The 16,056-nt window shown below is 47.2% G+C and overlaps 2 protein-coding genes across 2 annotated transcripts in view; one reads left to right on the top strand and one right to left on the bottom strand.

Moving 5' to 3' along the window:
* The first annotated feature begins 3,582 nt into the window (after positions 1–3,582).
* MGST2 (microsomal glutathione S-transferase 2) lies at positions 3,583–10,058 on the top strand. The gene is made up of 5 exons (XM_003205398.5): positions 3,583–3,739; positions 4,831–4,930; positions 5,776–5,846; positions 7,063–7,144; positions 9,782–10,058. The coding sequence occupies exons 1-5, from the start codon at positions 3,682–3,684 to the stop codon at positions 9,912–9,914; spliced, it is 444 nt and encodes a 147-aa protein (XP_003205446.1). The 5' UTR covers positions 3,583–3,681; the 3' UTR covers positions 9,915–10,058.
* Positions 10,059–12,422: 2,364 nt separating this feature from the next.
* MAML3 (mastermind like transcriptional coactivator 3) overlaps positions 12,423–16,056 on the bottom strand; it is a 197,070-nt gene continuing 193,436 nt past the window's right edge. Inside the window, exon 5 of the mRNA XM_085222102.1 lies at positions 12,423–15,423. Coding sequence (XP_085078228.1) covers positions 14,432–15,423 — 992 coding nt within the window. The 3' untranslated portion in view covers positions 12,423–14,431. The remainder of the gene's footprint in view (positions 15,424–16,056) is intronic.

Consider the following 16,056-nt stretch of genomic DNA (forward strand, 5'->3'; position numbering starts at 1 on the left):
ATCCCAGAGAAGATGTGCTTGTGCACCATTTTCCTTCCAGCCTTCTGACAGTCTCTCCCAAGCCACTGCAGTGCACTCGGAGCTGAGATCAGGTGAGGATATTTCAACGGGGGGGAAAAAAGCATCATTTTAACAAAACACAACCCCACACCCTCCTCACACAGAGTTACTTTGCACGATCTAGACTCCTATTCTTCCTGCTATTTTGAAAAAGCATGGTATGATTACAATGGGATGACTGCAAGATCGGCACAGTTTATTTTTCATAAACATGTGCGAAATTATATCACACTCTAAGCCAATCCAGAATGGCGTATGTTCTTGTGATATCCAAAGGAAAAAAAAAAAAAAAGAAAAAAGTAATGATACCTATCCAAAGGCTTCAAAGAAATCCAAAGGCCTGTGGGCATGCAAGAATTTATGTGCATATAACAACGCACATTAGCACTGATGGGACTTACAGCACATCAATCTTTTGTACACCCAGACAGGAACACCATGAACCAATTATTCCCTGACTTATATACAGTACTGATGCAGGTGAAAAAAGGCTGCAGAAGGCACAGCTTGGGGAAGAATCGGAACCTTTGGCTACTACTTTATTTAATCCTTTTAAATCTGCTCTGCCACAACCACCAAAAATAATCTGATCTCATTGAACTGACATCCATAGGAAGGGGTGGAAACTGAGGATCTGTTTCGCTGTTTGGTATAGCCTGTGCAAACCGGAGGACGCTGGGCAATCAGGCCTTAAAATGGACCATTCATCCTTTCTCTGAGGGCCCATGCAAAGTGTACATATGACAGTAGCATACAGGGGTTATGAACTAGTATTTAGGAGGGAGCAGTAGGAACCTTTGAAGAAACAAAGATTTTTCTTTCCTCTTTCATCTGTTTCATAGTTCCATAATTTTGAAGCCTGACTATGGCTCAGTGCCATGCAGGCCCACGTTCTTTGTTATATGTTGTTTTAGGGTACAGTAAATTAATTAACTACGGAGCTCACTTACTGCTGCAGCAAAACTGCTTTTGACTCATGGGCCAGCCTCATACATTGTAATAGAGTTGATTTCCCCCATAAACACTTCAAGTGTAGTATATGAGAGTGCAGATATGCTCTCCCTTCCAGGAGCCTCTCTATCCTTCAGAGCCTGCCTCCTAAAGGTGTTTAAATATAAAAGATGTTGTGCTGCCAGTTGAGACCGGCCTTTAAGAAGGTGCACCCCCCAGCTAGGACTGAATCCTGCCCTTCGCAAAGCTCTTTTCAGCTCTTTCAGAGACAAAAACCAAGCAGCTTTGTCAGTGTAAGTCCATTAAAAGAGCTTATTTGATCTGTCTGTCTTCATGCTCAAAATGCCTTTGGTCTCACTACCCCAACCATCTGCTCTCTTGTGACAGCAGCTCTGCCACCCTGCTGGGATCTGCCTTTGCTGCTGAGAAGTGGCAGCTTCTCTGCAGGGAGAAGAGCCAGCCTCCTTGGGAAGGTCTGCCAGGGAAGCACAGGTCAGCAAGACACCAGGAGTGTGCCGTAAATCCTGTGGCTACACGGATCTCCGGCTCCAATATTGAACTACCGTGTGAAACTTGCCACTCTCTTTCCTGCCCTGTGCCTCAGTTTGCACTGTTCCGGATTATATTGGTAACAGAGAACTATAACTGATTTGCCCTGTAGAGCACAAAGGGAAAGTAAGGCGTGGGAGTGAAATACTGATGCTAGTGAAATACCACCGAAGTCTGCTAAGACACTACCAGTATCTCTGACCTCACATTATGTTTCACTGTTCAGAGCCTCCCTTCTCACTATTTGGCTTTGGACGGCCGGAGAAAACACATGCACTTACATCAGCAGAGATAATCAAAGTACATATAAAATACAAACAATTGGAGGAAATGCAACATCAAACTGCGCTCCTCAAGAGCTGAGAAATCAACCACAGACAAGCTGCCATAATGTCCCAGCATAACTGGAGAAACCTTTTAGTTGATCCTGGCATCGATTCATTTATTAGGACTTAGACACATCATAAAATCTCTACGCATTTGAGGCGCTACTATACTTACACAATCAGAAATAAACCTAACCTAAGAGCCTTGTTTTGTGCATGATCTGATTTTCTATTACTGGGTTACACAGTAACTAGGAGGGACCGTAACTCTAGATCGAATTGTCTGTGGACTACATGCAGCCAAAAGCAATACAGATCTATAGGCAGCTGCGAACCTTTTGCTATCGGTGGAATGAGAATGCTGTTTTAAAAGTGCCCTAGCTCAGCCATAATGGCCACGCAAGATAAGAACACTGTGAGTTTAACCTCATACCCCAAATTGTATCACTGCCTCCCTTGTAGTCAAACTGTGGTGGAACTTCACACGTCCGCTGTCATTTTGAAAGCCATATACTTGGAACGAAGTCGGAAAGAAAACACAACCTCAGCCTCAGCTGGCCTTACAACAGTCAGCTCTTACGGGCTTAACTTTTTAAGCTGATCTTTCAGACTTCTCAGTGACCAGCTCCGTGCCTCCATTTTCCATCAGTCCCCTATATCGGCAGGGTGACGGGGCTTTCAACCCTTCTCAGCCAACCTTCAAAAACACAGAGAAACCGTCTTGTCAGAAAGCCAACCCCGAACTACAAGAACACTAGTTAAAGTGCATAAATCGGCAATTAAAAGTTACTAAGTTCAACCATCCAACTGCTGTTATTAAAGCATATCTTCTGTTCTAATCTTTAAAAAGAACAAAGTGCTGAATTAACACACAAGAAATCAAATTTGGCACGGTAAGGTAACTGATGTAAAGGCGCTGTTGCCTGAGCCTTTGCAATTAGCCTGCTGGACTGAAGCCAGCGAAATACCCCCCTCAATGTCAGTCAGCAACAAAGCAGATGGATGATCCTGGAGTCACAAGAAACACGACACTGGTTTTGTTCTGGTTCTGGGATCACAGAGGCAAACAACACTGAGCTCCCTGATGGTTAGAGCTAGCTGACAAAAAAGCCTTGAGAGGATCTCTCCTAATCTTAGGCCTAGGCATAAACTATAGGAAATGTACAACAGATGGTAAAATGAGGAGACGTTTTTTCTTTCTTTCTCAGTTGTTTTACCCTTTGAATCACCCCAAACATCTCCTTTTGGCATGCAAACTATTAGTAAGAGGCTGTCACATCATCTGTAAGAGCCTTAAGTTGTACATGTTGGGCAAAAGCCTGAAATCAAGTACAGGGCCAGGACAAAGCCAGCCCTCCTCCCCACCTGCTGCACCTGCTGCTTTAGAGCAGCACTACCAGTGACGGACGCAGACCTCGCTGCACCAGGCCCTGTGCAAACAGCGAACAAGAAGTCTTCACCCCCAAAGAGATTACAGCTTGCAGGCTAAGACATAAAAGAACAGCTGAATCCACAGGGGCAGGCAGGGCTGGTTTTGTTCTCTCTGTGTTTTCACACAGGCAAGAGGCAAGCAGAGCTGGCTGACTGCATTTGAACTTTTCACGAGCAAAAAACGGCTGTAATTTTGCACTCGTTTCAGAAAGTCAGACATTTTTCTTCCCAGGGCAGCCCTTTGTCGCAATACTGAAAAGCCCTGCAGTTTCCCCACCCATCGAGTTCCTCATTGCTCTCTGGAGCTCCCTGCCCCACTCACACATCGCACACACAGTGTGCACACGTGGGAGCTGCTGGGAACATGGCTGGTGACTTAGCTCTGCTCGCTGCCGTGTCTCTGCTTTCTGCCCTCCAGCAAGGTAATCCCCCCTGGGGCTGGGGCTTGGGGAGGTTTCCTTCTGCTCTGCAGCACTGGAAATTATTTTGTAATAAACTGGCTGCCCTGTAACTTTCACTTCTTGTGACTCCTCAGACTTCTCCCGGAGGAGCAGTTTGCCCACTATGCAGCCCGGGAGGGAGTTGGCTCAGTGGGACAGGTTACTTTTCCCTCTAGGAGAAACGCATTTCTTTCCAATTCTGTTTTGTTTGCGGACTTGCTGGAATCACCCTGTTGTGAGAGCTCGCAACTAGCTGTGAAGTTATTACCCAACAGACACGCCATGTTTTGGTTTCGATTCTTATTTATGCAGCTACGCAACCGAAAACCTCAAAAAGGGAGAGTTATTTTGTCAGATTGAGTACATCAATGCTGGACTGAAAGCACTGCTTCCTAAAATAGACAGACACGTGCTTCAGTATCTGGAAGGAAAGAGGAAAGTGAACCTTTATACCAGGCAGCAATAATAGAGACACTCTGCAGCATGTCCCCCTCACTGCATTTCTCTAAGATCTAAATATACGTACTTTGTGCCTGCTGGCACGCCACAGGGAACCAAAGAGGCGGGCAGGCCTGTGACATCCCTTTTACTGTGCTTCTGTTTGTAACTGTGGGAGCATTTTTAGTGCTTGTAGCGATTTGTTTTCAGATACTCTGGTTCCTGTAGTTGTGTTTGACACGGGAGTGCGAAGGGTTAAAGCCAAACCAAACCACATTAACCAGAAGCCTCGTGTGTTTGGAAAACTCCACTGCTGCTGTCGGCCTGGGCTGTGCAGGTCTAGGACTCGGCTATTCGGTTCATAAATAGTGTCAGCAAATACAGAGAGGGAAAAAATACATTTCTGAAACAGCGGTTTTGCAGTTTTTCTCCCCTTTCTCAAGAGTAAGCCGCTCTTGAAGGCGTGACCTGAACTTCTGTAGGGAAAAAAATCTAGCATCCATCGGATAAAAAGAGCCAAAGAACAATGATTGCTTTTTTCTTTTTTCCTTCTAAAAAGTGTGTTAGAGACTCAGCTGAGCTGTTCTTAAAAGAGAAGAACCATGCAATCCACAAGCCCTTATTTTTGCTTACAGGTCGTTTTGCTCGGCTGGTGGGAAAATCAAGAATGAAGCACAAGGTCTTGCCCCCGGCTGTCACTGGAGCTCCAGAATTTGAAAGAACATTTCGTGCACAGTAAGTCCCAACACCATGGAGATGGTGGCAATGAATAACAATTCAATCCGGAAGAGAAGCAAAAACATTACCTTAAGATACTACATTTGTAATTGCATCCTTTGCTCAGAAAAAAAATGAAAAAAGAATGAAGAGTATGCTTTTCAAATGGTGTGGCTATTATTTTAATGACAATGGATATGTTCAGCTCATTTAAATCTGTCCCCGTTTGAATTCTGATAAAGATGGGCCATCAGATCCTCCAAATCTCAGCAAAGGCTCAGAACTGGTTGGCTGCACCTTACAGAATTCAGTGTGCTGACATGAAAACTGATGATGTTGACAAAGACATTACGGTCCTAACCGTAAGAAAATCTATAGTGTGCTGCCTGTGCCTGGTTGCACTTTGTAAAGGCACTTGGCCTCAGCAGAGCAACCTGGGCTGCCTGCGTGTGGCTCTGTGCCTCCTCCTGCAGTCCCAGGAATGCTGACCCACAAAACGCACTCGCTGAGCACGGAGATAAGCAATCAACACCATATCTTTGTGCTTGAACTCCTGCCTGCTTCTGCTGTACAGCCGCCTTGAGTTAGGATACTGGTTAAGCACTTCCTTGTAGGTGGGATACAAAACCTCGTCTAAGTTTAAATAAGAGGAGACATTTGAAATTGTTTGTATTTGTACTGAGATTACAAAGAAGGAAATGTTTGAGAGCATCTAGTGCTGACTTGAGCATGCTCCTGCTGAATTCAAGAGCATTAACTTTGGTGGAACAAAGCGAGGCCAAAGCTGAATCTCCTTAAAAAATCTCTCTCACCTGTAGTCCTTTCCTTTTCCAGAATAACGTTATGTCAAATTTGTCCCACAGACAAAACTGTGCAGAGTTTTACCCTATATTCCAGACTCTCCTCTGGATCGCAGGATGGTTTTGCAATCAAGGTAAGGATTCTTGCTATCAATTGGACTGCAAAGATCTGTAAAAATCAGCTTTATTGGGAGGTAGAATACTGCAGACATCCTTTTGCCTTCCCTTCATTGCACTGTCTTACCCTAGCCTTCCTGAAGGAAGGCTTGATGGCACTGCAATAAATGCCATGACAAAACAATCATGGCATTTCACACAGCCCCACCAGCTTTTGCTTTTCTTGCAAACCATGGAGCACATTCTCATTCACAGAAAATCTACTGAGGATTTTCTGGGTGAATCATTCAGAAAAGCAGCTCCTAGATGTTTCCCACTAACAATTATGTGCATGTTATAGGGCAGTTCTCACAGGACATCAAACACAGCTATGGTCCCTTGGTCATTCTGGGACATGGCACTAAGCACTGAAGTGCAGTCAGCACAGAGCATCTCCAGCCACAGGTTGGAGATGGTTTCTATCCCTCAGGTATGTAGGCAGACTTGTGAAAATCCGTTGTGAAAATCTGTGAAAATCTGTTTCTCACATACCTACGCAGGCTGGCATTTTGGCATTTAAAAACAAAAAACAAACAAAAAACAAACAAACAAACAAAAAGCCCCCCCAAACATTTTATTTTGGGGCTCCCTTACAGACAGATTCCCATCTCCATTGACTAAGATAAATCTGGAGCAGCTCCACTGCTGCTGGATGTGAGATGGTACACGGGCTCTTAGACAGATACTTGAATCAAGGAAGATGCATGCTGTCATATATAAGAAGGGAACTACTTTAACTCCACTTTAAGTCACCTTTACAGCTACTCCCACAGGCATGTTCACAGGAGTTAATCCAGAGCAGAGGAAAACCCCCCTCTCTAATATTTATGTGGTTGGAAAGGACACCAAATTCACTGCTTAGTGCTGGGCAACACAAGTGGCCGCACAGCCTGCTCCATCCATCAGAAGTATCTTCATGCTTTTCCCACAGGGAGATCAGAAAGCTAGAGCTTTCTCTCCTGTCTTTGGATAAAAGCCGCTATATAAATGCAAAGCAGGTTTTGAACAACATAGATAAGATTCTCTTTCCAAAAACAAACATTCCCCTTGAACACAAACTGCCGTAATGATACCAGGTGACAGCTGGGTCAAGCCGAAGTGCTGCAGCCCACTGCCCAGTTCCTGGAACAGCCCTCAAATAACTAAAATGACTGTCAGCAACTGTCCTTGCTTTTCCCATTACTTGTTTCTTAGAACTAGCCTCCTTGCTGGGCCTGCTGTACATGTACGCTCGCCACAAGTACTTCCACGGCTATGCGGAGTCTGTATCAAGAAGGTAAGGAGCTGCGTGCAGGTTACAGACCCCAGCTGTAGCCTGAGCTGGGCTGAGAGCCAACTGACAGTGAGAAGTCACTGCAATTGAGTGCAACACGTATAGCTTGCCGGCAAGAGAGCTGAAGCAAAGGTCCTGGGGAAGGAGGGCTGGCTGTGACAGGGAAGCCTTGGGGTGAGGTGTGCACGTGCTGCAGGTGATGGGAGGAAAGGTTTGACGCCCACCTCACAGGGGCCTGCTTTGTGCCAAGCATACGGCAACCGCACTCACAGGGCCGAAGGCAGAAGAAGCTCTGCAGCTTCATGTGAAGGAGGCTGCTCAGGCAAGGCACACACAGCACCGGCTTGTCTGCTGCTTCATTTTTCCTCAGTTTATCACAACAAGAACCTTTACCCATACAAAGTGCACTCGCAGAAGCAAACACATCCGTCCTTGTAGGCTGATAAACTTTGACCAAATAGATAAGAGGCACGGCTGCAGATAAGTGCATGTTAATGAATGTAAATGCACTGCATGTAGCGGCATGAATCCTTCTACAACAAACACACACATCAGCAAAACACCTCTCTGGTGTACGGGCACACTCAAACACGCCGCTTCTTGTTTTGCTGAAGCCACAGCACTACCTGCTGTTTCCTGACCCAGGGCTCCCACTAAGGATGCAATGGCTCAAACGATACACTGACCACAAGACTGGCGACTATTAAGGAAGTCTAGGGAGCAGAGCCTTCAAAACAAATGAACAAGGAGAGCACAAGGCACTTTCATTTAATCAACAAACTAAAAAAAAAAAAAATGGAGTAACAAATCTTTCCCATGCTTTACTTCAGCACTCTTGGGTTTAAAAAAAATCACCCTTGCAAGGACATCTAAGGATAGCAGCTTGCTTTATTATCTATTAACTGAGGAGGTCTTACACTCACCATTCTTAAACCCTTGTTTTGCACAGTATGGGGAAGCTATATGTATCAAGCCTCTAGGCACCAGTGAGGTCCTCAGGCTCCACAGCCTCCTGCTGAACACCCAACCATTGCACTTCTGCAGGCATGGGCATAGTGGGCTATAAACCAAAGTCCAGTAAGCTGTTCAGATATCTCTCCAATGCTTACGCGATGGCCTGTCCTCACTCGCTCTGCCTGCAGAAATCAATCCTGCAGAAACTCCCAGAATATGCCTACCTGGCCAAAGTCTGCTCCAAGGCAGCTAAGAACGAAGAGTACATGCTGTTATTGTGTGCCAGACACATTCCGTGCTTCAGGGTTGAAGAGCTCTCCAAGTACTCCCTGAGATTTCCAGTTTAAAATCACAGAATGGCTTGGGTTGGGAGGGATCTCGAGGAACATGCATGGGTCTGGCAAAGGTCAGAGCAAAAAAAAAAAAAAGGGGGAGAGCAAAATTCAGGCTGCTTAAGGAATTGTTGGATGAGATCTCCTGGGAAGCTGTCCTTAGAGACAAAGGAGTGAAAGAAAGCTGACCGCTCTTTAAAGATGCCTTTCTGAGAGCGCAAGAGCTCTCCATCCCCCAGAAAAAGAAAGCAGGCAGGGGAGGCAGGAAGCCCACATGGCTTAGCAGGGACCTGCTGTAAGAGATTGTACCAGCTGTGGAAACAAGGGCATGTCACCTGGGGAGAATACAGGGATGCTGTCCGGACTTGCAGAGAGGGGATTAAGAAAGCCACGGTGCAGGTGAAACTGAAGCTGGTGAGAGATGTTAAAAACAGCAAGAAAGGGATTCTATAGGTACGTTGGCCAGATCAGGCAGGCCAAAGAGAGCTTATCTCCTTTGGTAAATGAGAAAGGAGAACTGGCTATGACAGATACGGAGAAGGCTGAGGTACTCAATGAGGTGTTTTTTTTTGCCTCAGTCTTCTCTGGCAGCCAGGATTCTCTTATTTCTGACGTCCCTGAAGCTCAAATCACTGGGACTTTAGGTGGGAACTGGGGGAGTAAATCCCCCCCTGTTGTAAGGGCGGAGCAAGTCCAAGACCGCCTCGTGAGACTGAATGCATACAAGTCTATGGAGCCAGATGACATGCATCCCAGAGTCCTGAAAGAGCTGGCTGATAGGACAGATAGATAGCGATGGGACAAGGGGGAATGGTTTTAAGCTCAAGGAGGGAAGGGTTAGATTGGATGTCAGGGGGAAGTTCTTCACAGAGTGGTGAGTTGCTGGAACCGCACCTCAGAGAGGCTGTGGATGCTCCATCCCTGGAGGTGCTCAAGACGAGGTTGGACGGAGCCCTGGGCAACCTGGTCTAGTACAGATCTAGAGGTTGGAGGCCCTGCCTGTGACAGGGGAGTTGGAACTTGATGATCCCTTCCATCCCATGTCAACATTCCCAGTTTGTCAAAGATACCTCCTTGGAATGAAGTAGTTCATATCAGAAAAAGTTCTCAACTTCACCTTATCAAGGAACAGTGGGGGAAGTATGTTCCTCTAGAGAGGCTACTAGGAATCACTCTCCTCCCTAGCAAACGTCACATGTGGGAATGGTTCTACTGCCGAAACACCCGAGGTATTGTTACAACAGTGATGCTTTCTGACTGTGCTTCTCTTAACTGAGGTAGACAGGCAGCTGGTTTCACTGTAAACACACCGTGTACAGCTTGTAACAGCTTTTTTTCTGCCTTCTACTTCTAGGTTAATGGGTTTTTATTTGAGTCTGATAGTTCTGGCTTGCTTGGCAATCCTGGGTGCAGCTGGGATCGTTAACAGCTTTATGGATGAATACCTGGGCTTCAACATTGGGAAGAAATTACATAAATTGTTCTGAGTACTTTAAAACAAAATAAAACCCACAAGTAAATAATGCAGAAGCTCTCCCTGTACACCAAAATGATGATAGGCTGTATATGAATAAGGTATCAGAATTCTCCATTAGCATTCCATTGCAGCATTAAATATATGCTTTTTCTGAGCTGTTTACAATTTCTTCTTTCCCTGTGCTCCTGAAAAGGAGTTACCAAGCCAGAATGGTGCATCACATTGCGTTTTCTATTTACACGGTCTGTCTTCCTATGCACTATCGCAAACTCTAAACAAATCACAAAAAACCAGAACCCATTAATTCACTAAGTAACTCGGCTCCAACTGACACTGCAAGCAACAGCCCATCTTAGCCAGCATCCTCTGGCTTTGTCGGTGCCTCTGAAGCCTTCCTTCACTCTTCTTCACTCCCAGCAACAGCAGCCATTCTGCACAACGGGACACTATAATGTCCATGCTGTTGCAGCACAAATTGCATAGAACTACAGAGAAGTGAAGACCATGACTGACCATTTTGGTAGCTCCTGATAACTCAAAGGACTTTGGCAACGCTGGATGCATTCATGCTAGAGCATTCATGCTAGAGCCAGCAGGCAGAAGCTTTCTCTGCTATGCCTGATGCACAGTTTGGCCAAAAATACTGCATGTTTATAGTTCTGCTCAGTCAAGTCTATCTAATGAACACTTACCGTCTTTCTAGAAGTCCACGGGGGTTGGCAACCTGAGCACTAAATGAGCATTGGCTTGGGTTCATCGTCACTTTTCACAAAAGGCGGGGGACACAGTGCATGTGCAGAAGTTTGCTTCCAAGTTGCTATAATGTGACTTAAAGGCAGTCCTTAGCGGCTGCAGGTGGTGACAGGTGATGGGGTAGTTGAACCAATAAAATGAAAAGCGTACCTAGGTGTAGGACATGAGGGCAATAGCAGCTGCTGAGGTCAGAGGACAGATCACGGTGGTGAGCAGGCGAGAGCTGACACAGTTGTAGAAAAGGCAATTCTCTGGCACGTGGTTCCAGGGAAAAAGCAGAACAGAGACGACAGCCGCAGAAATCACTGGGAATTCTTCCACAACTTCCCTCTGACAGGCAAAAGGACAGCAAATCTACCTGCCAGTGATGCCTTGAGGCAGTCACAGGCAGCAAGAAAAAGAAGGCAGGTGTCTCAACCACACATCAGGCTTGAAACACGTAATAGAGGAGACCCAGAGGCTGCTAGTAGTGTTCAGATAAGTCCTTGCTTCTGAAGTTATTCTGCACTAAGCTCACCTGTTGAAATGCACTGGCATGCTTATGGATAGCTACCCATTCCCCATCTACCCCAGGGGAAGGAAGAGGCAGCACAGGGACAGCTACATGTACCAAAAAAGGCAGATGTGAGGCTGCAAAGTGCCATCTAGTAGCACAAGCTGTAATACTGTGGGATATGTGTGGGCCTCAGCTGCTCAGAGCTGCATTTACAATAGCACCAGACTGACGTAAGGAGAAAAGAGCAACTCACCTTAAGGTCTGTAGTTGGACCAAGCCACACGGACAGCTCAAACACAAAGGCCTTCTGCAAGCTGCACTAGCAGGGCCCAGTGTGCGCTTCACTATGACTCCCCAGGGCGTGGGAACAGAAGAGAGACGTGCCAAGCCTTGAAAGCTGCACAACATGCTTGTCTTACACAGGTCATGTAAGTACAACAAGCCTGTATGCACTTACCAAAGGGTTTCTGACCACAAAACCTCACAGTGGAGCAGCAGGTTGGGGAGCTGCTGTGAACGTGCTTTTCCCTCGCTTCCCCAACTCATCTTTCTACCTCCTACACCCAACCCCACATCTCTCTCCTTCCCTCCCATCTCACCTCTCCAGAGTGCAGCTGCATCACTCCTACACCTTTCACCCCGTGTCCTCCCCAAAAGCATTTCCTTCCTGCATGCAGTCATGGAAACTGAGAGATGCTGCCTCTCGTGGTAGCACAATGAATGACCAGCTCACCTGTAGCAACCACTCCAGTACAGAGTACAAGCCTTGTCTCACAACACCTGGAAGTAATGAGAGCCTTTCTTGCTCTTACGAAAGGGGAAGAAGGGCCTCAGAGCAATAGCACACAGCTGGCTGTACAACCAGCCCCCAGCAGCTCATTGCACTCACCTGTGCTTGCTGCCTGCCTGGTAACCCACGTCTGGGGCAGCATCACCGGTGTGCCACAGGAGCAGAGGGGTGAGAGGTGATCTCACAGACCAGCTTTGGATATGACTCAGATAACCATATTTTATTTGTTTGCTTGGTGGTTTTTTTTTTTTTTTCTTTTTTCTTTAAAAGTGGTATGTTAACATCAGCTTTTTTCTACATTTTCAGAGCTCTGTACAGGTCTTAAAAGGAAATAAGCAATGCTTAATGTACAAAGTAAAAACAGAAAACTAGAAAAATCTGAATAAAATGGAGCAAGTTGCCATCAGGGATACAGTACAAATTAGTAATCAGACATCATCTGAAGTGCAATACCACTGCAGTAAGGATGAGTTAAGGAATGAAATAAAAATACTCTATTTTAAACAAACAGTATATATATATATTTTTATATGTATATATTTTACAGATAGTAGACCCAGTGATATCTGTAGAATTGTAAAAACATATTTACAAATAACTTTTTTTTTTTTTAATATTACATATACATCAGCACCATAGTAAGGAGGAAAAAAAAACCAACAAAAAACCTCAAATCTATTAAAATCTACGTCTAGTACTTGGTCCCAGTACGGAGTATTTGGAGGAAGCTTTGCAAAGACAACAGCTTGGTGCTGGCCACCGTCCGTGTCCCAGAGCTGCTCTTCCCAGTGGCCCGCCTGTGCCCCCACGCTGCTCCCTTGCCCCTGTCCTCAGGGTGCTGTCACTGTGGGCTGTCCCTTCCCTCAGGCTCGTCCCAACAAGAGTCGTCTGCCCGCGGTGTGGCTGTGGGCTGAGAACTTTGGCTGGTGCTCTCGCTCGCTGCATTGGGGCCTGACCCGGCTCCTGCTGCAGCAGCAGACAGGCAAACCTCTGCCATCTTCGGAATGGGACCTCGTGCTGTGCTTCAGAATGGGGTAAGCATGACCTCCCCTAATGGGCAGCTCAGCTGAGGAGCTGGCAGGTTTTGGAGGGCAGCTTTCTTTGGCTCGGGCCCCAGCTGCATTAGGCAATCAGAATGGCCAGCATCTCTGTGGAAGACGTATCACCCCTTCACTGCAGTGCTCTCGGCACCAGTCCACACAGTGGAGATAGACAGTGGAGACAGTGATACGTCACTGTTACCTAAAAGCATATTTAGGCAGACTCAATGTTTTTAACGCCTAAATCCACTATTTTAGCCATTCATTCATGCTCTTTACTGTAGTCCTTCCTTGACTCCATTTTTCAAATACTGCAGTGAATGTTATTCCAGCAAACAAAGGAGGTTGGACCACCACTTGCTTAAAACAGAAGACCAGGTGGCACTAAATGGCAGGTTGAGAGCCCAGACACGCCAACCTGCTAAGCCTGCATTTTGCAATACAAGAGGAGGAACTCACTCCTGCTTGCCAGACCCGCCCTGTGCATCTTCTCCTTCCTGTCTTCTCCTCCCCTTCCTGCCCCTTTGTGAAGAAAAGTGCAGTGAGTTTACTTTGTTTTACACTGACAGATGGATGGGAGGGGGATGGATGAAAACATACCGGGGAGGGAGGAGACAGGGACCTCCTTAGGACTTTCGCTGGTGTCCCCTGGTGCCTTGAAGCCCCCTTTAACATCTCTCTCAGCTCTGTTCTGCAACCTGGGCACACAAAGTGCTCTGACAGGGAAGCACTACTGCAAGTCCCTTGGGGACTAAATAGCTCCTTACACAACCCACTCACTAAAGCCATCTCCAGCAGCGGTCCTGTAATCAAACTGTCCTCACTGCACAACCACATTCATGTTTTGTTACACTCCTACTGGATTTTTATCACTCGGCAGTGAAAATGGTGACCTCTCTGTGACTGTTCAGGTTTGTTACATGTATGCCCCTTGCAGCAGCCCAGAGCCCGGCCATGGTTCGCTGAGGCCTGCCGACAGCAAGGCTGGTTATGCACGGTCATCTGCGGGCATCTTTGGGCTTCCATCTGCTACCCTGAAAGCCGCGGCCTTTGCAGTTACGTGAGGCGGGACACATCGTGGCTACCCCATACTGCTGTGCAAGGAAATCTCATTTCAGCAGAGAAAGACCACCTTTTCCCTTTCAGAGGCATCAGCTGGCTTTTCCAGTTTCCCCATCCTGCCCCGCACCTATGCAGCAGGTGCTGCCACGCAGTGGAGACTGCCTGTGGAAGTCTCGTGATACCGATGTTCTCAGCATCACCCGAACCTTCCCAAGTTGGCTACAGATCAGCTCGATTTGCACGATTAAAAACAAAAGAAAACAAACAAAAGAATCCAAACCAATTCAAACAAAAACCCCCAACAATCCGAGGATGGGGAGCACATCCAACCCTCTCTTTGATTTCTTCGAATGTAACAACCCAAACTCCAGACTATACAAGCCCATTCACTGGGGGTTTCCGAACAACTCATCGAGTTCTTGTATCCACTCATCCCCCGGTCCGCTCTTAACGATGGAGTCCACGAGGTCTGCGCCCTCTGCTAAACTGGAGAACGAGCCCCCAGCTCCTTCGTTACTGTAGCTGTAAGATATGTCCTGAGTGGGATTCCTCTCATAGGCCTGGCCTTGGCTGCTCGGAGCAAAGCTACCACCTGGCATCTGCTGCGCGGAAGGCTGGCTAAAACCAGACATGGTGGGGACCCCCTGGCTTATTGCAGGCATCACCATCGGCCTGGCCTGGCTGGTTCCCTGCTGTCCGGGCAGCGGCTGCAGCAGCTGTCTCCCCATTGCCGGGTTCAGGGCTCTCACTGTTCCGCTTGTGTCCACAACTGTTTGGTTAAGTCCCTGTGGGAAATGCTGCTTGGGCAGCCGAGGCTGCCCAGACTGCATCGGGTACGTTGTGCCATTATTGAAAGGCCCAATTTCACCGCTAGTCCTTCCGGGTATACCTTGCAAGCCTCGCTGCTGCCAGTTCTGCGTTCCCTGAGGGACAGTCCCCATCAGGTTCTGAAGCCGTGGTGCTTGTGGCCTGGGTAAGACCTGGCCCACCGCTCCTTTCATCTGTTGTTGATGCTGGGCAAGAGCAGAGTTTACCAGCATGTTCTGACCAAAACTGCTGACCATTCCCACCACTTGTCCAGAGGCAGTCTGCCTCGTTCCCTGGCTTGCGTTATGCGCCATGTTCATGCTGCTTTGGTTTGGGTGCTGCAACATTTGGCTCATCCCTGTGCTCATACTGTACATTCCCGGCTGGCTGGAGGAGGTGTTGCTGTAAGGAGCCATGCCCAGGTCTGACTGGCCCACCGTGGTGGGCAGCGTGCTCGGGTTCTGGGAGGGACCCATTGCCATCATGCTCGCGTTCTGGGCCATCATTCGGGACGTCCTCATGCTCTGGAGCGCTGCTTGGTTTCTTGCAGCTGCTATATCCTGGGGAGAACCTGTGCCAGAAAGGGAGCAAGGTGAGAAAAAACACGATCCTGTAAATCTTACACAAATCAACACGTCTGTGCTTACGAGAGAATCTGCAGGAGCCTCCTGCAAGACAGTGGGATTTCAGTTTGCTGTGCTTTTTCAGTGAATAAATTACTGTTTCACATGAGGGCTAGCAGAGAACTAGGTTACCTGTCCTTGGGAGACATACTTGCAGCCTAATGTTAGCCGCATCTCAGAGGTGATGCGTTCCGCGCACTGCTGTGACTGCAGCCTTGGCACTGCCCTGCCAAATCCCCACTTCTCAGAGCTGAGAGGCAGCACAGCTGAGTGCTACCCCAACCAGGAATCACTGATCGAGTTACGTATTTCATTTGTGAAGTGGGACACCGCTCCGCAGAGCGCTGTCGATACAGGCCAGCAGCTTAATTTCCCATCAGGCCTGAAGCAAGGCTGGCAAGGTGAAAAGGCCAACGGTTTACTCTCTAAGTAATTTTCAATTATGAAAGCTTGGGGATTTGTACCCAAAGGGATTTGTGGCTTTGGATTTTTGAAGAATTGTGGCAATGTGATTCCTTCCACGTGTGACGTGCCATTACAGCCATGGTTACTTCCCTGCTAATGAGCTGCTCATGCTGCAC

Source organism: Meleagris gallopavo, chromosome 4, assembly GCF_905368555.1.
Source record: "Meleagris gallopavo chromosome 4, MGAL_WU_HG_1.1, whole genome shotgun sequence".
Classification (NCBI taxonomy): Eukaryota; Metazoa; Chordata; class Aves; order Galliformes; family Phasianidae; genus Meleagris; species Meleagris gallopavo.

What these genes read in the sequence shown, in the direction of transcription:
- MGST2 (XM_003205398.5), top strand. Translation starts at nt 3,682, where the DNA reads ATGGCTGGTGACTTAGCTCTGCTCGCTGCCGTGTCTCTGCTTTCTGCC. An exon ending in GCTTTCTGCCCTCCAGCAAG is followed by an intron (nt 3,740 to 4,830) that starts GTAATCCCCCCT and finishes TTTTGCTTACAG; the next exon opens with GTCGTTTTGCTCGGCTGGTG. An exon ending in GCGGAGTCTGTATCAAGAAG is followed by an intron (nt 7,145 to 9,781) that starts GTAAGGAGCTGC and finishes TTCTACTTCTAG; the next exon opens with GTTAATGGGTTTTTATTTGA.